This window comes from Naegleria fowleri (genome assembly GCF_008403515.1).
Source record: "Naegleria fowleri strain ATCC 30894 chromosome Unknown tig37, whole genome shotgun sequence".
NCBI classification, from domain to species: Eukaryota; Heterolobosea; class Eutetramitea; order Acrasida; family Naegleriidae; genus Naegleria; species Naegleria fowleri.
In genome coordinates, this window is record NW_025407969.1 from 203,047 (window position 1) to 224,583 (window position 21,537).

The 21,537-nt window shown below is 37.1% G+C and overlaps 9 protein-coding genes across 9 annotated transcripts; 6 read left to right on the forward strand and 3 right to left on the reverse strand.

Annotated features, from left to right (window-relative positions):
• Positions 1 to 232: 232 nt before the first annotated feature.
• Positions 233 to 4,304, reverse strand: FDP41_004389 (uncharacterized protein; the record flags this gene model as incomplete). Its single annotated transcript, XM_044707797.1, has 2 exons — positions 233 to 1,354; positions 1,425 to 4,304. 2 exons carry the CDS (start codon positions 4,302 to 4,304, stop codon positions 233 to 235), a joined length of 4,002 nt encoding a protein of 1,333 aa, XP_044561203.1.
• A 334-nt stretch (positions 4,305 to 4,638) lies between these two features.
• Positions 4,639 to 6,380, reverse strand: FDP41_004390 (uncharacterized protein; the record flags this gene model as incomplete). Its single annotated transcript, XM_044707799.1, has 2 exons — positions 4,639 to 5,094; positions 5,202 to 6,380. The coding sequence occupies 2 exons, from the start codon at positions 6,378 to 6,380 to the stop codon at positions 4,639 to 4,641; spliced, it is 1,635 nt and encodes a 544-aa protein (XP_044561204.1).
• A 160-nt stretch (positions 6,381 to 6,540) lies between these two features.
• Positions 6,541 to 7,113, forward strand: FDP41_004391 (uncharacterized protein; the record flags this gene model as incomplete). The annotated part of the gene is made up of 1 exon (XM_044707800.1): positions 6,541 to 7,113. The coding sequence occupies one exon, from the start codon at positions 6,541 to 6,543 to the stop codon at positions 7,111 to 7,113; it is 573 nt and encodes a 190-aa protein (XP_044561205.1).
• A 203-nt stretch (positions 7,114 to 7,316) lies between these two features.
• FDP41_004392 (uncharacterized protein) lies at positions 7,317 to 9,560 on the reverse strand (the record flags this gene model as incomplete). The annotated part of the gene is made up of 4 exons (XM_044707801.1): positions 7,317 to 8,271; positions 8,378 to 8,583; positions 8,642 to 8,893; positions 8,985 to 9,560. The coding sequence occupies 4 exons, from the start codon at positions 9,558 to 9,560 to the stop codon at positions 7,317 to 7,319; spliced, it is 1,989 nt and encodes a 662-aa protein (XP_044561206.1).
• A 234-nt stretch (positions 9,561 to 9,794) lies between these two features.
• On the forward strand, positions 9,795 to 12,413 carry FDP41_004393 (uncharacterized protein; the record flags this gene model as incomplete). Its single annotated transcript, XM_044707802.1, has 4 exons — positions 9,795 to 10,446; positions 10,514 to 10,770; positions 10,842 to 11,206; positions 11,270 to 12,413. 4 exons carry the CDS (start codon positions 9,795 to 9,797, stop codon positions 12,411 to 12,413), a joined length of 2,418 nt encoding a protein of 805 aa, XP_044561207.1.
• Positions 12,414 to 12,747: 334 nt separating this feature from the next.
• Positions 12,748 to 14,252, forward strand: FDP41_004394 (uncharacterized protein; the record flags this gene model as incomplete). Its single annotated transcript, XM_044707803.1, has 2 exons — positions 12,748 to 13,228; positions 13,492 to 14,252. The coding sequence occupies 2 exons, from the start codon at positions 12,748 to 12,750 to the stop codon at positions 14,250 to 14,252; spliced, it is 1,242 nt and encodes a 413-aa protein (XP_044561208.1).
• A 1,901-nt stretch (positions 14,253 to 16,153) lies between these two features.
• FDP41_004395 (uncharacterized protein) lies at positions 16,154 to 19,203 on the forward strand (the record flags this gene model as incomplete). The annotated part of the gene is made up of 3 exons (XM_044707804.1): positions 16,154 to 17,132; positions 17,369 to 17,408; positions 17,598 to 19,203. 3 exons carry the CDS (start codon positions 16,154 to 16,156, stop codon positions 19,201 to 19,203), a joined length of 2,625 nt encoding a protein of 874 aa, XP_044561209.1.
• Positions 19,204 to 19,406: 203 nt separating this feature from the next.
• FDP41_004396 (uncharacterized protein) lies at positions 19,407 to 19,865 on the forward strand (the record flags this gene model as incomplete). Its single annotated transcript, XM_044707805.1, has 1 exon — positions 19,407 to 19,865. The coding sequence occupies one exon, from the start codon at positions 19,407 to 19,409 to the stop codon at positions 19,863 to 19,865; it is 459 nt and encodes a 152-aa protein (XP_044561210.1).
• An 80-nt stretch (positions 19,866 to 19,945) lies between these two features.
• Positions 19,946 to 21,496, forward strand: FDP41_004397 (uncharacterized protein; the record flags this gene model as incomplete). The annotated part of the gene is made up of 1 exon (XM_044707806.1): positions 19,946 to 21,496. The coding sequence occupies one exon, from the start codon at positions 19,946 to 19,948 to the stop codon at positions 21,494 to 21,496; it is 1,551 nt and encodes a 516-aa protein (XP_044561211.1).
• Positions 21,497 to 21,537: the final 41 nt, after the last annotated feature.

The following is a 21,537-nucleotide window of genomic DNA, read 5'->3' on the forward strand; positions in this document are numbered from 1 at the left end:
GTGTTGTGTTGTTTTTTTTGAAGTTGTTTTATGAAACAAGAGAGTAATTAAATATTTTGAAAATAATTGTGTAACGGCTAATTTTTGAAGTTAAATATTTTTGAAATAATTATGTAACGGTTTTGTAAACTTTCTTCGTGATGGTAAGAACAAGGTAAATGAATTCATCGATTTGTTCATCACAATCCAGTCACTTTGAAAAAAACCGGTAATATCGTTTTACTACTACAATTTAAGGTGCAAAAAGTGGTTCCGATAATGCAAAAGTGAACACGTGAGCTTCCTGAAGTGAAACAATTCCCGAAATGATGCTATTCTGAACTGGCACGGATAAAATCAACGAATGGTTTTTCACATGTTGTGCAAGAATTTGACTCTGTGAAAAGATCTGTGTTAAAACCTTGTCTAATATCTTGTGTGACAAGCCATAACAAATCAAAGACTTGAATTTGATCTTGGACAATTCCACTGGTGTGAATGTCTTTTTCTTTTTGATAAATTCTAATTGTTGCTTGAGTGTGTCATTCACGTTATGGATGGTCGTTTCTAATGAACTGGCAGAGTGATGATGACGATGAAGAGAATTTTGTACATTCTCATGTTCATCGAGAGCCTGTTGTTGTTGAATGGTCAATATCAAGTCCCACGTGGTTTGGATTGGATTCTTTCTTCTGCTCATCTCCAAAGTTTTTAACTCCATTGAAAACATGGAATAGAGAGTTGGAATGAGTCGATTGAAAATAATCTTGTTCGATGTAGTGTTGAGATCGATAGGATCATTGTTTCCATAATCACTCGTACGATTTCCGAAGCCATCTTCCGACTCTCTGAATAATTCCAACAATTCACACACCGTGGAATGAAATACATAGTGCCTCTTTTCAAAGAGCGCAGGTGTGTATTTGAAATCAAAGAACACCTTACTCAATTCTTCACACAAGAATGCAATATCCACAGCATGAGCATCATTGGTCATGGGTGACTTGTCAGTATAAATTTGTTTTGAATGAGTGGAGAAATGGATGGCTTTCTGCTCATGAACCAACAGAATGGTATGTTTGAATTTTTGCTTTGAAATGAATGAATTGTCAAATAAATGTCGATTCCTTTCGTAGACCTGATCTGAGAGAAGTATTTGAGCGAGTATTTTGGGGAGAACATTTCCTTGATCGAGTAAAAATTCCAAAAAAACTTTCATTTCAAAACTTTCACTATCGAGCTCGTGAGTGACATTTCCTATTTGATTTAAATTATATTTTTGTTTGTCATAAAAATCTACAAGTTCTTTGCAATCAGGGTGATTGCTCTCGAGCAGAACATCTCGAAGGGATCTCCTCATGATTCGATACTTGTTCTGTTGCAGTAGTTACAAGTATATTATTGATTAAAATTGACAATTAGTTCAAACAAGTGTACACACTTACCTTTGTGTTACACGAAAATAATTGGTAAATATTTTCAAGAAATCGAGGAAATAATTTGTGTTTCTTCATGATAATATTCGTGGTGGAAGGATTGTCAATTTCCATCAATTTTTTCTTGTCGTTCACATCTTTCTGAAGATCTAATTTTCCAAAAAGAAGCTCCAAAAAGGAAATATAGACGTGTCGAATCAGTGGATGACTCTTGGTCAATAAATGACGTCTCCTCTCTAATTTGAGATTTCTAATCGTGGTTGAAAGCTTTTTCGAATATCCTCTACACAGTGCTTGAAATTGAATAATTCTTTCTACATTTCTCGAGTAGTGATCCATGAGAGTCCTGTCAATGATTGGAATACTTTGAGATGGCGATTGAAGTCTGAGTGGAGACACAACTTTTTCATTCAATGTCTTTCCAGTGTTGAGAGAAGTGCTGACTTTGAATGTTGCAATGTTCATCGTTGGGATCATTTCTAGCTGTGTTTGCGTTCGAATGTTATGATCTCTCACAGGAGAAGATATTATCGTCGTTCCTGTGAGTTGTGTGGATTTTAACAAATCTCGTTCCATCTTCAACTTGTTCAATTTCATTCGCCAAACATGTCCCAAAGCAGCTGTACATATATATTCCACATAAACAAGACCTTTGATGAGCTTCTTTCGAGCTACATAACCTCTAAACAGAGATTGAAGCACGAGTGACACATCTGTTCGAATCTTCTCTCGATGAATGGGTGAATACAAATGCAAAAAATTGATTCGTTGCTTTTCCAGAGTTAAATCCGACTGTCTGAAATGTGACTCGGAAATTTGTCCATCTAATCCCAAACTTTCCACAAGCTTTACACTTTCCTTTCTAATTCTCAAATGTTCATTGTTGTTAATTTGAGGGTCATTATTTACAGAAAATAGATATAATGTATCTTCTAGATTTGAATTCGTAGGAGGTGTGATGGCAGATCTTGTCAAGTTCGATATCGATGCAGTAACTTTTGGTATAAAGCATGTGACATCAGAAACTGCTCGATTTCTTCCTTCATTAGAGGCCAACATTTTGTAAAGTGCTTGTTGAGCTTTGGCTTCTCCACTCTTTCTTGGAATTTTAATTCGACCGAAAATTGTGCTCGGTATTTGCTCATCATCGTCATGATCCATGTTGTAGACTGGATTCCGCCCAGAGTGAGAACTTCCAATTACTTCAGGGCGTGTCTCTTCACCTCCTATTTTGTTCACTTGTCGTTTAATATTTGTGTTCACTTGAATCAGAAACGGCGATAAATCATCGCGAAAATCTTCTCGACCATTTGTGAAAGAAGACTCTTCTTCCTCAAATTCATTGTCTAAATTAAAATTATGTCGACTTGATGTGATTGTTAACTTTTGAGGTTCCAAATCAAAATAATCGTCATCATCGAAATTATCATAATATTTCTGTATCAGAGATGGATCCAATGAATCGTCGTACATGTTTGAATAGACTGTCACGTCACTCGTCACACTGGCATTTCTTAAATGAAAGGCAGATTTTGGTGTAACTTTGAAAGGAGATGTTGCCGACGAAACAGCTGGATGAGGAGAGTATTGGGGTGTTGATACATTAGCAGCTGTTGAGAAGTTTTTTGAAATTTTCTGTTGTGATCGGAACGGCAGTAACGCATCTTTTGTCAATGCAGTCGTGGTCAACATTAGAGGTTCGTCATGCTCTTCATCGTTGTAATCGTCATCATCATAACCTTCTTCAATTTCTTCTTCAATCACAACATGCTTTGTATGACCATGATTCATAGGATCCTGATTGGTTGACACCTGTGGTTGTGATGAGATATTTTGTGATTTCCATTTAGAAGTTGTTAAATTCAATGGTTTCAATCCAACATCATCATCGTTGTCTGCATTGTGTGGTGTGTTGACAACATCCATCGTTGTGATTGTTTCACGTGTTGTCATATTTTTTCGTTTCCAATCATCATGATTATTCACCATCATCTCCGCCACTGCATTCTCGTCACAACAATTATTTCGATCATGATTCACACGATTTTCTGTTTTCTTGTTTGATTTCTGTAATTCCACAAACTGAACAGGGGTCATTTCTCCCTCAAAAGGTTCTTCATCAAAAACATCTTCAAAAGGTTCCTCTATATGATTCAATACTAATGGTACATGAAGTGTTGCTGAACCCGATGATGAGGATGATGTATCCGTTACTGATGAAAACAATGAAGAATGACTCGTTTTTGTGGTCACCACTGATAACATGCTGGCATCAGAATTTTCCTCAAACATATTGGAAGATGGATTCATCAACAAGGATTGAGAGAAAGAAGAAGAATAATCGGTATTTGTTGTGGTAGAGGTCGTACAGGCTGTGACCGGAGTGGTGGTGGAGGAGGAGGTTAGATTGGAGAATACAGAGGAAGCTGATGAGTTGTTGGAAGTATATTTATGGAGAGAATTGAATGTGTTTGATGATGATGATGGTCTGGTTAAAATCGATTCATCTTCGTTGTTGTTGTTGTTGTTCTTCTTATTCTTGTTGTTGTTGGAGGTGTCGATAGTCATTTTGGAAAAAAAGTTTTCATCGTTTGAAATGTATTCATCATCATCATGATGATGATTTTCATACTCCTCGTTGTCATTATGATGGTTCAACATGTTGATGGGATGATTGGGTTTTTGAAAGGAAGAAGGAATTTCCTCCTTTTGATGATGGTCGAGCTGTGTTTTAAAATTCTGAATGGGTTGGTTCAAGTCAGATGTCAAAGACAAGGATTTTTTTGGATTTGTTGGGCAACAATCAATAAAACCACTGTTATGATTTAATGGTGATGATGGAGATGGTGAGGATGGCGAAGAAGGAGTTGTTGCTCTCTCCGCTATCATTTTTGATTATTAAAGACCGAGACGAAGGGACGCAAATTTTTGGAGGTTTGTTTTGACATTTGGCATCAGTACCTCTTCGCATTCCAAACGTTCAAACGCAGGTGAATCGTTGAGAAACCGCAATCCAAACACGGTGCTGTTTATTGCGCTTGGACATGTGGTTATTATAGGTTTGAAAAAGGAAAATTTGCATATGCAAGGGCGGTTTCCTTTTGCTTCATTGCGCCAATGAACAACTGAACAAACAATCATCATCTTGCTTTCATAAAAAGACAACGCCACAAGGAGATGCTGCCATACAGGTCCAAAGTAATAGCTCTGCTCTTGTGTCACATCACTTATTAGTGTCAAGAGGCGGTAATTTCTTCACACTCGGAATGTGTGAACCTTTTCTTGGATAATGCATTCTCAATGAAAGCGCTCTTTCGTACAATTCAGAGGAAACATCGACAAATCCGTGGCATTCGTAATTCGCTGCAATTTTGTAATAGTACAACATCTTCCAATAATATTCATCTTTGAGGTAGGAAAGATCTGGAGAGGGATTTTCCACTCGAGTCAACACGAGGTCTGTTCGAATAATGTACTTGAGATGACCACTTGGAATTGGAGCTCCTTGATGAAGAAGCACATGATCGAAAATGAGTACGCGTCCTTTCTTGGGTTTGAGTCTGAATTCGATGGAATAACCTCTTTCCAGCTCCTCTCGAACCAGTTCACCCATGGTGGCAGGTTGGTGGGCTCTCAAAAAATCTGTAGTGCCATCTGGAAAATCATCATTAAGGTAGATCTGAGAGAGTCACCACACAATTAATGATGGTTAGATGCCATTCATGCACATTTTAGAATTTACAAAAATTGTTTTCAATGATGAGGATTGACAATTTCCATACTTACAATAATGGTGAATTTAGATCGCTGATCTGTATTTGCAACAAAGTTACCGTCCCTATGAGGAATAAAGCCAACACATGGACCTGTGTATCGGCAACATCTCATACAGGTGTTAATGAATGAGGGTTGCCACTTTCCTTCGTTGTGCCAACCAAAAGGTCTCAATTCATTCCACACATGTGGGTCTTTTTCAAGAACAGGCTTAATTCTCTTAAATAATAGATCAGCAAAATAGGGAAATGAAATAAGAGCACGATCATTGTCTCTTTCATATTTTAAGAATTCATGTTCGAGAGTCCTATATCCATATTGTGTTTCAGACTTTTGAATAATTTGATCACATTCTTCACTGGTCAAAACGTCATCAATATAAAAGGCAATAGGATCCTCCACAAGATTACATTCTTTGGAGAGAGGAATGTCTGTTCGTACTAACTTGCTTCCGTCAATATCTGCAAATTTGATGCCCATATCACCTTGCACGTAGTGAATTAGATTTTTTGATCTGGTAAATTTATGTCTTGGAATTGGCTGTTGAGTTAAAGTTTTGAATGATTTAAATAATTCTTCACTCTTTTTTGATTGTTCCTTGTAATATTCCTGAAGTGTTGATTTCAATTGTTCTAACATGTCAGTACTGCTATCATCACGACCATGGTTGGTACAAGTTCTGGGGTAATGCGATGTCTCTCCCTCTTCACAAGACATGCAGTCTAAAGCTGCCTCACAACACATTTCTTCAAAAACATGACTCCCCAAAACAATGCTCAACGGGCAACAATTTTGGAAATATTGTCTTCCTTTGAATAATCGTTGAATGAAGTGATCTACAGTTCTTATTGATTTAGTCCAAAGATCAATTAAATTGTTAGCCGAATTGGAAAAATCAAAATTATCAGTTAAAATCAGGATCACCTGTTTCATTAAATCGCTCTCTGAAATTGATTTAAAAACTTGTTCTCGAACCAATTCAAACAAATCCCGATGAATGGCAGAGTAATCTTTCTTGGCCGAAACATCCACATGATGAAGCAGCAAGTGAATAGAGTTATATAACTGTAAAAAATCAGTATTTGGAACTCGTTCTCCTTTGATGATAGCTGAAAATGATTTTTTCATCAATTCCGTTGTTTCGGTATCTAAAAGAGACGATGAATCAGCCGAGTGTGAGGCATTGCACATTTTTTCTTCTGGTTATTGCTGGAAATTGAAAGGAACTTGCAACGAAGATTTCTTTACAAACCAAATTCTTGGCTCGCTGCTTCAAGTTATTCGAAAATTCAATTAAAATTGAAACTGTTTCATTGACTTTCAGTAATTACGATTTCATCCAATATTAAAAATGAGTCTGCGAGAAAAGACCAAACTTGATCCAAATGAAGAGGATTCAACAACCACCGTGACTGAATCTGACAAGAGCAATGGTTCGGATCAGCGTGAGGATGATACAGAAACCTCATCCACCATTTCAAAAGAAAATTTTCAAAGTAATGGTGGTGATGATGAAAAATTTCCATTCCAAAGAAGTGATGATGCCATGCTCGCGGATTATGTACGAAAAAAAGCAATTGCAAATATTGAAGAAAAGAGAAAATTATATATTGATTATAAGAAAGAACAAAAAGGAAGAATGATTTCTTTTTTAACATCAATTTTGACGGATCCTGTCTCTCCAATATTTAATCAAGTCTTGAAACAATACTTAAAGCCAATCAATTTTTCCATCTTTGAAGGAGTGGAGGCCGAGAAGATCAAGAATTTAATTACATCCGAAGAAGAGATTGAGAAATTGAGAAAATCTATCGAAGGAACTCCTTCAAATATTTTTGAAGATGAGAAAAGAAGACATGACATATCAGAGCAGGACGAATTTTCAGGCTTCCCAGCAATAACCAAAGAAAAAGAATCGAAATAATGGTCACACTTTCGAAATGAGCTCTTAATTACCTCTCACCATTTATTCTGTAAGTCGTGCTAGCACGAATACCATAGGACTGACACAAATGGTTCCCCAGATGAGATCATCCTGGAAGACATTGATCTTTCTTGATGCTATCCTCTCTATTCTTGAAAAGTTCTATATTTGTAGTATCTCTGCTTATTAAGGAGAATTCTCCATTAACTATACAAGCTCTTCAGTGCACTCACATCGAGCGACGTCTTGGTGGTGTCACTTGTACTCTCCCTAATGGCAGCAAATGGCAACTTAATGGGATTTTCGATCGCAAATTTGAGGGCACGATACGTATTCTTCTTATCCGATAGATTGGTTTTGTAAAGGTCAACACTGTCATTATAGAGGGCCAACTTTTGCTTTTCTTGAGATATCATTGAGGCATTTCTCTTAATTTCTTCATCTAGTGATTCATCCACATTATTGAGTGCCACATCCAGATCGAACCAATCCTTATTATATTCATACCTGTCGGCTGGCATTCGTGAGCTCTTGCGAAGATCTTTGACATCATAGGTGACCTTGACTTTCTTGCCAATGTCATTCATTCTATCATAGGATTCAGTAATTTTCTTGATTTCTGAAGCAGATTGTGCTGTGAAGAGTTTGGTGGTGGGCGATCGGAAAGGACTTGTTGGGGTTAGAATCTTTTCAGAGCCTTGCTCCTTTTCAGAAACGGCCTTTAGATCTAGCCTTGGAACCGCAGTTATGAAGAAAGAGCTATCAGTGTCCTCTTCCTTTGAATTGTCAATTTCCTTCTCTCGAGTTGGAAGCGGTTGCGTTTTTTTGTTAATACTATTTACATTAATCATGGAGTTTAACTTGTAGAATTTGGTGACAGGCAATTTTTCTGAAGGAATGACGGATCCTGAAATGATCAGTTGGATATTTCTCTTGTTACAGTTATATCTAGATCTCTCTAGGTCCTTGCTTCTATTAATGATAGGATTCGAGCTAATATACAAAACTTCCAGACAGGAGAATTCGTTGACGTACAAATCTTCATGTGTCGTAATTTCATTTTCTTCCAGTCGTAGGCGAAGGAGGTTTGGAAATATTTCTTTTCGAATTTTAGGAATTTTCTCAATTTTGTTCTTGTTGAGAGATATTTCAACAAGACTGATCGATGAATTTTAGGTGGAATAATAATAATTTAGGTGAAATGTTTTTTCGATGAAACGGAGCAATGATGAGCCTCAATATCACTCAATCCAAAAGCACCTACCTTGGTATTGAGCTCAAAGAATAGAATACAGAAAAATCTAACACATTGTCCTCTAGAATAATTTCAGTGAGGTTAAATTGTGAAAGATCATTTGGGAGCCCTTGTAAGTTATTTCCGCTCAAGTCAAGTTTTCTTAATTGTTTCAATTTTCCCAGCTCATTAAATAAGTATGGATCCGAAAAAGTATTATAAGAAAGATTTAAAATCTATCCACACCAAATTAATATTATTTGAATGAGTTTTGAGTCGTGACATTAAACATACCTCCAATTTGGCAAATGCATTATCCACATTTTGGGGTATTGAAATACCTGAAAGGGCGTTACATCCAATATTTAAATTTCTCAGTGAGGGAATAGAAGCCAACTGCTCAAAAGGAATATAATTTCCAGACACATCAAGATAATATAAATTTCTGAATGAATCCATATCCTCTTGCTCTACTCCTTCTAGATCCTTATCTGATGCCAGGCATTCCAAAACTTCCTCTTCCGTTTCTGCATGAGTTAATTTCATCTTTAAAACATTTCATGTTCGACAGACATATTATAATTACAAGATTCAATATTCTAATATTGTTGACCAACATATGTTGAGACATACTTACCACCGTTTGTCTATTAAGGATTTGAACAGGCTTTCCCAACGACTGAGCTGATTTTGATTCCCGAGATCGAATATTAGGCAAGGTAACTTGTTCTCTCTCCTGCATCAATTTTCTGTTGGCGATACTTTCGGTAGTGTACTGATAGACCATCGCACGCTGTGTGCCTGATGATGGTGGTTTCTCCGATTTATTCAAAACAAACGTATTGGGTCCATATTGTTTGATCTCGCTCAACCTCTTGGCATAACCCGACGAGACTGGGATTTGAGGCAAGCCTTGAAAATCAAATTGTGGAAGCTCCACTCTGGTTCGGAGAACCACCCCTGCCTTCAATGCTCCACTACTATTTCCATTTATAGTGCTACTATTATTGGTCATTCCTGCAACAACAATTTGATGATGATTGTTTTGATACTGTTGATGATGAGGATGATTGACACCACTATTATTATTTTGATTATGATTATTATTCAACAGGTTGATGACATTGTTGTTACTTGCTTGGTCGTTGATGAACACAGAAGAGGCCGATATCATGTTCATCCTTCTCTCGTCCCCAACAATTCTTACATCCATTTTTTGAGAATGCGATCGCCGTCCTTCCCTTGTTGCAACACCCACCGTATAATGCTCGAGCAGGCTTTTGCGAGAGATTTGAGTTGTAGATGACCGCGCCAAAAAAAAGCTGAAAAGCTGCTCGTTTCCAAAAGTACCCGAGTAACAACGATCATCAACAATTAATTTCCGAATATTTACTTGGCAATACATAACAACAACGATACAGTATACTGTACAGTAGGATAAATCGGAATGTCTAGTGTGGCTGATCATCATCAACACCACATCAGAAGCTCTTCAACAACCTCCTCCTCGTCGAGACTTGATTCGTCCTCTCTTCCGGATGTGCATTCGAGACCATCCTCACAACTCGATGTTACCACACCGAACAAGAAGGATCTGAAAGGGTTACCCTCTTTACGAAGTTCAAAAACACCTGAAAGTATTACATTATCGTATGAGAGGGATTTGAGGATTGAAACTCCAAAAACTGAGAAGGCCATATTCAATACTGGAGAATATGGACTGGTCGATCTGAGGTTCCCAAATGTACGAGGGAAACCACAATCCGCAAAGAGAGGAACACGAAGGCTGCTTTCTGCTGGTACTACCATGAGAAGAAGTATGGAAGTCAATAACGAGTATGAAATTGACTATGACAGTTTGGAGGAGGAGTTGTTTTCACCCGAACTTTCATCCTTCACTCTTTCTCATAACCAACTCGTCGAGTCTTGTTGGGATTATTTACAAAAAACAACGCTAGGAAGTGATCAACAATTTAGACAAGCGATGGACCTCGGCACACAATACAGAAAAAATGCAAAAGAAAACGACATTTATGATGACATTCAGAACATGATTTTATCCATGAAATGCGATGAAGAAAAACAAGAAATGGATTTGGGTAAGTTAATGGTCGAATAATATCTGAGCTTCTAACATTCATTGTCTTACTCTCATGAAAACATTAGAAAATAAGAAAAAGAAAGAACAAATTAAGCGAAAACAAAAGAAAAATGCAAGTGTAAGGAAACAAGTCGACGAGAGACTTAAAATTTTGTATCATAATCCGGACGAGCTTGAGAGATTGGAAAAGGATATTTATCTTTACGAAAAACAAACAAAGGAGGCGGAACAAGATAAAAAGTTGCAAATGGTCCATGTGAATAGAAATAAGAAGGTACCAGAAAATTTCAGAGAGACTCGGATGCAACAATTAAAAGAGGCAGTAAGTATATTCCATTTTGGAGTCTTTCCAAGACAAGTATTTATTGCGTAAATATCATATCGGCTTTGTAGTTTAAAAGACGAAATGACAAGATTGTACAAGCTCAAGAAAAGAAAGAAAAATTAACAAAAGAGTTTCAGGATCGTAAAGAAAATCTGGCTCTCAAGGATGAAAAGAGAAGACTACTGGCAGAATATAATCGACAAGAAAATGAAAATAAGGCAAAGGATGCAGAATTATATTCCAAGTGGTCTTTCTTTGTCTGCCTGTTGTCAAGATTTTTAATTTTTGCAAGAGAGCTCTTGAGACGAAGATATTTAAGGAAAGAAGAAGAAAAATTCAAGAGAGTCAAAAAAATTTCCTACACCAGTTTGATGCCAGTAATTTGGGCAAAAAGAAGCCAAAAGTGGAAGCAAGCTTGGGACGTTTTCAAGAAGTATGTATTTGTTTATTTCTGAATGTAACTTTGTTGGATATTAATGACATTTTTTATTTTAAGACACTGGATATTCTATCGTCTTTGGATTGGTGTAAAGAAAAAGAAGGAATCAACAATGATTATCAAGTCCTTCCTCAGAGAGACCAACATGTCTTTCCAAATCGTAAGACAAGTTCATTTGTTTTGGAGCAAGGTAATCAAGGTGCAACGATTTTTGAGAAAGTGGCACCAAATTAAACAAATGCAAATAATGATTCAAGTACTGCAGTATTCCATTGTCGAGGCTAAAATGCTTCGTGGAATTCCATTGAAAGGCGAAGTTGTAGAACCTCCTAAAAAGAAGAAGCTTCCTCCAAATGGAGTGATACCTCTGAATCGCAGACCTTCATCTCAACTTTCAAGTCCAATGCTTCTTCGTGAGGAAAGTAAGATTGCAGTAACTCCAAGCCTCGATGATACTGTTGATAATTTGGAACGTGAAGACAAATTCAGATTTCGACTGTTGCGGTTGCCTCTAGAGATTAAGAAAGAAATAATTTCTAGTGATCTCAAACAACGAAGAAAGGAGTACATTACAGCTCAGAAAATTTACAAGAACAAACTACAACAATATGAAAGAAGAGTACAACAACTCATGTACATTTTGCAAGCCAAGAGTGCTCTTAGTGGTGGAGCTACCTCTATCGATCCCTCCTCCATCAGAGACGAAAATGGAGAAATTATTGAGAAGCCAAAGCCACCTTATTTAAAAGTTGTTTTAAGCGAGCTGGAAATGAAGCGATTGGTCATTATTGGTAACAAGAGATTGAAAGAAATTGAAGACAATGAGCGTCAAAGAGTGCTTGCAAATTATGTCGAGTTTAGCGAAAAGCAAAATGAGTTGGATATGTTTAGAGAGGAATGGGAGCTCAATGTAGCCAATGGTTTTGACGAGTTGAAGAGAGTTTTGGGTGGTTCATTCTTTGCACATGAACAATTGTTAATGGCTCCCTTTGAGCTGTTCAAGAAACCAGAATCTGAAACACCTACTGGATCCTCTCCAATTTCAATGCATTCCAAAACTCCATCTCTCCCTCGATCCTACACCAACAGCCCTGTCAACTACCTGGCCAAACAACAAACCAAAAAGGCCCTTAGCAAGTCTGTCATTCCTCCAAAAGGAATGGCTCAAACGAAGAGTGTTGTCAATTTAGTGAAACGATAGTTGTTGTTTGGGATTTATTAAACTTTCCTTCTGCATTACAACAAATTAGAGTTTTGATGCCAAGTTGTGGATACGGGAGGGACAAGTTTACTTTGATAAGAACCCAACTCTTGATAAGCAACCGTCATCGCTGTCAGCTTGTCACTTTCACACAAATACCAAACAAATCTTTAAGCCAAAAAAATTCATCACCGTTAAAACGTTTCGGGTTTGATCACCTTCACACCACTCTCCAGAAGAAGATTCAAGCTTCATCCACTCCGTACCATCATCATCACCTCATCGCGATTTGTATTTGAACCTCATCATCATCTATTATTATTAGCCCATCACCATGTCTAGTCATCTCCTTGATCCCTTCAAAACTCCCACGAAACGACAACCTGCGACTTTTGTAACTAGACATCTAGGTGCTACCAACAACAATCCTCCACAAGCAACAGTATGGACAACCTCCACCTCTCAGCAACAGCCTCCCGATCAAGAATTATCCTTTGTCGATGATTTATTGGAAGTTCACGACGATGACTCTCTTCTCAATCAAAGTATTCATCTCGATCAAGATGCTCCACCAACACCCAAACATGAGACACCTTGTTATGTGACTCATCGTTTGACTGAAAAGGAAATTACTCAATCCTCTCATACAAACACTGTGTTGGAATTGAGTAAGCTGATTTCATACTTACAATCGGAGGATCACGGTCGAAAAGGAAGGAACTTTTCAGTGGATTTGAGTCATCAAATGGTCTTGTTGTTTGTGGTGTTGGTGGCTTTGTTTGGAGTGTGGATGGCATCGTCGTATCGACCATTTTGTAAGTGTCCATTAATGTGTTTGTGTGTGTTTTAACTGTTTTTTGTTTCATTGTGTTGTGATGGAATTTTGTTGTTGTTGTGAAATAATTTTCTTGTCATGATGGAATGTTGTTGTTGTTGTATAATTTTAATGCATGGAATGGATTGAAATTAACACTCAACGGAAATGATTGGACCATGAATGCATTTCAATCCATCCTTGACCTGTTAAATGCCATTCATGGAATATGATTCATGCATTTTGAAAAATTCAAATTTACAGGCAGTTCATCTTCTTCGTGGTATCCATGTCGACAATGTCCTCCTCATGCCGTCTGCAGCACTTTCCGAATTGAAAGTTGCTATCAATCTCCCAACGCAGAATTCAATTATACCATTCACGAAAATGGTCAACTCTGCATTCGAAATGACAGCACTGGATTATTGAGCTATCAACTCTCTGTCACTGCCAAAGATTATCTCGAAAATCTTGCTTACAAAGTCGATTGTCTTGGAAAAGCCAATGTCACAAAGAAAGTTTCTAGACATTCCATGGAAGATTATCTTGTTTCATATCTAGTTGCACATTCATACGATCATTATGGTCACATGAATCATCCAGAACAACAACAACATATTGGAGTAGATTCCACTTTCACACATGCATTCAATACCATGCTTGAACTTTTTGAGGAAAATGAATACTTGTATCGAATTGCAGTGGAGGGAGATTACATGCATTCGTATCGATTTCAAAGTAGTGGATCTTGTCTTTTAGCTAAACAACATTTTCAACGATTTACTGTTCCTAAAGAACAATACTTGACTGTTGTGGAAAGTGATGAAGAAAGTTCAACAACAGTGTCACCAGCAACAACATTATTCACATCAGAAACAACTACCACTCCAACAAATGAAGAAATTCCTACTGTTACCACTCAGAGCAGCAGCACATCAAACATTGTAAATGAAGAACCACCTGTAGAAGTATTGTCAAATTCTCAAACAGAAGAAGAAGCCCTCCCTCAAGAAGAAATTTTCTAAGACTTGGTGTTACAAAAGTAATGGTGGATATTCTACATGTGAAAATCTATTATGTTATTAAAGAATTAATTAATGAAGATCATGTAGTGGAATGAATTCATGGAGAGCATGAATGTGAGTGACCATGAATCTCTCCTGTGAAAAACTTGTAAATCCCACAATGTCAATTGCACTTCCAAACAAAGGCATTATAATGTTCCAAAGTAGCACCTCGCGTATCACCAATTTCCTCAAAAGAAAATTGTCCACAATTCTCTTCATGGATACTTGGTCACAGTTTCTTATCCGATTTTTCAATGATTTTCATGTAACGGTTGCACTGGTCCTTTTTTTTGCACCATTACGAGTTGAACTGTCTCAACAACAATGTTTTCCAGTAATTTAGTATCAAAAGTTGTAATCTTGTATTATATTCCAATGGCAAAGTGTGGAGTGTTGGAGAACCAATTTTGGGAAATTTTAAGTGCAACCTTTTCCTTTCACACCTTAACAAGCGTTCCATGAGATGGTCTTCACCTTATTCATCACCTTCTGCTCATTCTCTTCAATTGAATGATACAGATCTAAAACCATTCCATGACAAAAAGGGACATGATGCTTCAAATCTGGTCTAGACCCATTTCTCCCATTCCCGACTTCATTTGAAGAATCTCATTGTCCAATCTTAGTTTCAAGTGACTGCTTTGGAGACAAGAAATTCAGGAGAATAACTTTCAAGGTCATTCTTTCATGAAATTTACCATCTATTTACTTTACACGGTTAGTTCTTTGAATGTCCAAGTCTTTCCTTGAAATGTGTTGTTCAGTTGTCTCTCAATTAACAAGGAAAGACCATGTTGAATAAAAAATACCGAATGGAGTGAATTTCTTATTGCGTAAGAAACACATGTGGGGTGACCTTATTGTCTTGTTTAGGCTTTACCTTGTCTTTGCGCACCATTTCTCTTTCACAAATCGGAAATTTTTTTTGACAGTTTGACATTCGATTGCCATCTCTAAAAAAACTATCACAGAATTTCCTTTGACCTAACATTGTTACCAGAGTTGGATGGGATTATCCAATTCGAAATTCGAATGATTCTTCTAATGCTCCTTCTCTCTCTTTCAACAACCATTCTCAACCGACTCTAACGATATCGTCTCTTGAAAGTACTTTTCCTAATCATTCATAACAACAACAACAATAAGAATCATACATCTCGTTTCAAGATCTTGCAAAACCTCAGTGTGTTATTGCATGTTTGTGTACTAGTTGGTCTCTCTCATCGCACCGTTCGCACCACCAAATCATCCATTCGTCACATTTTCAGAAATTTTGTTTCTGAAAACACAAAAACAAATCGAAATCTCGATTCTGATAACAGCAGTCATATTAACTGCATCTGTATTCAGATTTTGTATCCGCAAATTTCCATTCGCTGCAGCGCTGAAAATTGTCAACCACCACTCACAAGACTTTGCATTTTAAAAAAGTCAATTATTCTTCAAACAACAACAATATCACAACCACTCACCAGTAAACTGCAATTTTCCTCTCTCGAGAGCTCGCTGGTGGTGCTGAAACAACTATTCTCGAGATTTTTGAAATACTCCAAAATTTATCATCATCATCATCGTCATTAAAGAAAACACATTTCCACCACACTCTCATACGACGACCACTCGACGACGAGAGAGAGCTATGTGTTGATTGTTGCAGAAGCACCAAGTAGACAATCATCACACCTCAAAAGTATCATCATTACAATTTTCGACCCTCGCAACACTGTTGTTGTAAAACGTATAATTATTATTATTATAATTATTATATTATATTATAATATTATATTATTATTCAATTCAATTCCAATCATCATTTCTGAGTGAGTGTGTGTTCTGTCTGTCATTCACTCTCCAACAGCATGTCACAACCACAAGACCATTCTTCAAACATAAATCTCAGTACTACGACGACAACCACACCAACAACAGCAACTGCATCATCAACAGTTCCAACAATTGCAACAACTACTACTGCATCATCATTATACGAATCCTCGACACCAAATAACAACATTAACAACAACCACCATCACACAACTACGACGACAACAACAACAACGATTACTGAATTAGGAGATTCTCATTCGCTTTCCTTTCTTTCTCCCCTCATTCTTTCAAGTCATCTTCATTCGTCATTGTCGTCATCATCATCAGTAACCAACTTTCAAGGCTCTTTCTTCTCCAATAACAATAACAACAATATGCTGTTTGCAAGTCAAGAACAACAGTTTCCTTCTTCTTCTTCCTATTCGACTCTCATGGAAGATGATTTTCATCACTTTCAACCATCTGAACATGAACCATCATCATCAACAACAACAACCATTCTAGTCGACACCATGACAACCACGAGTCAACATCCTCATGATGATGATTTATTTGGTACGAATCCTTCGGGAACAACAACGAGTGTTGTCCATGATGACTCACATTCTCTTCTACTGAGCCAACTGTATGGAATGATGCCATCTTCCTCTCAATTCGAGTTACAACAACAACAACAACCACCATCATCATCATCACAAACATTCTCCCAATCGTTTCAAACTTCGATGAATGCCACCACTAGTACTACTAATAGAAGGACACAATCCTCTCAACCACAAGAACAAGAGAATATTCTTCCATCGTCTTCCTTGTCATCATCGACGACAGTAGCATCAACAACAACAGTGGAGGAATCACCTTTAACATCATCATTGATCAAATCATCCACTTCTACTCTATCCTCTGTCACATTTACCATTTCTCAATTACAGCCCTATTTTGAAACGCCGATCAAGAATGTGGCAGCCATGTTGAATATTTCACTCACGCAATTGAAAAGAATTTGTAGAGGTAAGTAAAAGAAGAATTATGTGTCAATAACATATCATGTGATGAAAATTTATTAATATTATTAATTATGGACATGCAACGCGTTGAATGGCTCGATTGTGATGATGACAATGACACATGTGTCATCAACATTGTTTGATTCAATTATTTTCATCTTCGATTCTCAACCATTGATTTCAATGAAATGGAATATTCTCAATATCGACTCGATTTATTCATCATCATCTTTACATTAGGAATTGGGATACCGCGATGGCCCTATAGAAAAATTCAATCGTAAGTATATTTCAAATATATCTTGTTATAGTAGAGGTAACGAACATGATATGATGATGGCGACATCATGTCGGCACTAACCTCATACAATGTCATGTGTGGATCAATCAACAACTGTCACCTGTCATGCTATTCATGTCGCTACACGATTCGTGTTGAAACGTGCTCATACAAACTCCCACAACACAGATACAAGAGCAAGATTAATGAAAAGAGAATCATCTTGGAAAAGCTCGAAAAACAAGACTCCCCTGGCATTCTTCTCGATCCCATTAAAAAGCATCAACTCACCTCACGAATTGAACAATTACGAAATGACATTATGAAAATTGAAAAACAAATCCTTGCCATTAAGAATGATCCAAAATCTGTGCTTCCATCGAGTAGTAGTGAAGCAACTGAGAGTTCACATGCTGGCGCTGGAGAATCTGACGATGATGCAGAAACAACCACTTCTTCAGCTCATCAAAGTAGTAGCATGTCGATTTCATCTTCATCATCCACTCAACAACGAGTCATTACAAACACTCATATTAGAAATATAAATACTGGATCCATGATTGGACAAATGAGATCAGTGGTGCATGTTGGAAAACAACCTCAGAGAAGGTCACAAGCAAGCAAATTGAATGTTGTGGTTCAAGATGTTCCACAAACATCACCAACTCAACAAACTCCTTCTTCTGCTCAACATGTACAAAATTATCAACAACAAATCTCACCTGTGACAACGCCTAGCTCAGTATCTTCTACCACACAATTAAAAAGGAAAAAGAGACCTGACCTCAATGACATGTCACAACAACAAGCTCAACAAATAACGACACAAGCTCAACAACAAGGATTCATGATGCCACAAACTTTCACGTCGGGATATCCAATGGTGAGTGGAATGACGCCTCAATTTACATCCAATGTTGCAACTCAAGGATTGATGACATCATTGATGGGAACTGCAGGTCAATATAATTATGGCACCAATGTCATGTTCGATCCAACCTCTTCGACTCAAATACCCTCCATCATTTCACAACCAACGTCACAACAATTTCATTTAGGTCAACTGTTAGCCCAGCCTTCTGCTGTGACAGGCGCCTCCACAGTTGACACTTCTGCAACAAGAAAGAAACGCAAAATGAGCGCACCAGTCACTCCAATGATTCAACAACCATCCTTGCAATTACAACAACCTCAACCATCCATTCAACAACAGCAACAACAATTTTCCTCGGGCCATCTTGTCAGTACTCAATATTTCCAACCAGCTCAACAATCACCAACGACAGCTCAATATTATCACGTACGATCACCAACAGTTGCAGATCCAAATTTCACACTTCAACAACTCATTTCACCTTCAAGCATGAATGTTGCTTCCCAAAATTTATTTGCATCCAGTGGCAGTAGTGGTGGTGGAAATGTTGGAAGTCAGACCTCTGACTATTCAAGTGCACTCTTGATGAGCATGATGCAGAGAAAAAGTACGACCGATTATTCCACACAGTTTTCTCAACAATTGTCACAACCCACACCGTTCAACATTTTCAATACTTATATGGAAAGTAGTTCTACACAACAACAACAAGCTCATCAACAAGCGTCACAGTTTGATTCATCATCCACTACGGTATCCTTTCCGTCTCACTTTTCACAGTCATTTCCTCAGCAACAGCAACAACAACAGTCATCAACTAATCAAACAACATCCACTCCACTAGGCAATACTCAAGTTCAGCAATTCTTTTCATTTCAAAACACACAACAACAACAACAAAAACCCTATCATCAACCTTGACCTTTTCTGAAACAGAGTTCTGTTTTTTGAAATTACGAAATTTTTTTAATGATTCCAGTAAAAAACAACTCAATTTAGGTGTGGCCTCTTCTTTTCCAAATCGAATTGAAATGATGGACAAAAGTTGAAAAATCTCAAATTCGAACCATTGTATGCTATGAGTTTCTTCTCGTTCCCAATTCAAATAAGAACCCATCAAAAAAATGCCACTAATCAAAAAGCTTATGTCCACTTGGAGAGCCACTCCATCTTCTGATCCATCATCAACAACCTCTTCCACAGATTCGAACAATGATCATTCATTTTCCAACCGCTCTTACATCAACATTTTCCAAAATCAAAGTTCACATAACTGTTCAATTCTCGCCAATGAAATTTTACTTCAAATTTTAGAATTTATAAATGATTTCAATTTCGAATTTATTGGAGGAGTTTTTATGAAAGTTTGCAAACAATGGTATTGTGTTGTCGTGACAAGCCATCCAAAAATTGCTTTAGATTTTTCAAGATGTAAAATTTCAAAAAACAAATTTGATTTACTTTTCAGAACCAAGAGACAAAATATTCATCCGTTACTTCTTTCCAATGTGACTGTACTCAATTTAGATGGTTGTTTCATTGGAAAGAAAGGTCTAAAAGCTTTACAAAATGTGAATTTTTAAATCATTTAACCTCTCTCAACTTGAGATTTAGCCAATTGAAGCGACGAAATGGTTTAAAATTTCTGATCAAGAGCAACTATATGAGTAAATTGACCTCTCTAAATTTGTCACATGTGGATGTGGCAGAAAATGAAGAATTGGATTTGACAAATTTTTCACACTGTGACACGATGAAAAATTTGAAATCTTTAAACTTGTATGCGTGTCGAGTACCAATTTCTTCATTGCAATCATTGTTTACAAGTGAAAAGATGAAGAATTTGTCAGAATTGATCGTTTCAACACCATATTTTAAATCTGACGACTTTATTCGAGGCTTTGCTCAATTACTGACTTTACAAAATTCTTATTTGAAACATTTAACAATTCTAGATGTTTGTTTCATGCCTCTGGAAGGTTCTCAAATTCATTCACTGATTTCTAGTGAAAATTTACAACACTTGACCTGTCTAAAGTGTTCCAGAAGTTTGTTGGATGATTTTGGAGTCACTAAAATAGCAACAAGTCATTACATGCGAAATTTGAGAGAGTTGACATTGTGTGGAAATTTATTTGGAAATGATGGATTGAAGGCCATAACCACTAGTGAATGGATGAGTCAATTAACATCATTGAGAGCAAGTGATAACAAGAAGATTACTGCTCAGGGAGCACATGATCTTGCATCGAGTCCTTTCATGAAAAATTTAACATGCCTTCGCTTGTCACGCTGTTCAGAAATTGGACATGAAGGAATTTCTTTTATTGCATCGAGTGAATATCTTCATCAACTTACGGATCTCTCGCTTAGTTACATCCATTGTGGAAACGAAGGAGTTTTCCATATTGCAACTTCTGAAACACTCAATCCATTGAAACGTCTTTCATTGAAAGGAAATGATATTCAAGATTTGGCCATTCAAGTGCTTTCACAAAGTCCAACCATGAAAAATCTCACTTCATTGAAACTATCTGGAAATTTGATTGGAAAAGAGTCGATAGAAGTTCTTGCTGCTCCAACTTCACACCTGAATCGACTCGTCACTCTTGAACTCAGTTTAAACAATGGTTTATTTTCAACTCCAGAAGTAATGCAAATGTTCGTGAATAGCAGAAATATGCACCATGTCACTTGTTTGAATTTACGAGAGACAATTCCAAGAAGAAGAAGAAGTGAAGATGCATTGGAAGGACACGAATGCATTCGTCCACTTTTTACTTTTTTGGAAACAAGTCGAAACATGTTAGGAAATCTTACCGTGTTGAATTTAAATGGAAATCATATTGGAGATGAAGGAGTGAAAATTATTTCACAACAATGTGAGCATTGGAGTTATCATCGTCTCACTTCTCTCGATTTGACCAACAACAACATCACTTCGAAGGGAGTGAATTTCATGACAGCAAGTTCAAATTTTTTGAATCTTTTCGAATTAATACTCGATGACAACGATATGGACGATGCAAGTGCCATCATTATTGCCAATTCACACTCTTTCAAAAATCTCACTACTCTCAGTGTGCACGGCAATCGAATTGGAAAAGAAGGAAAAGAAGCATTGACTCAACTTGCATCGCAACAAATGCCAAAATTGATTCGATTGATTCTCTCTTGGCATTCTAGTCCTAAAGTTGTGAGAAAGTATCTGTAACCGTAAAACAAGATCTTAACTGGAATCAATCCTCACAGCTT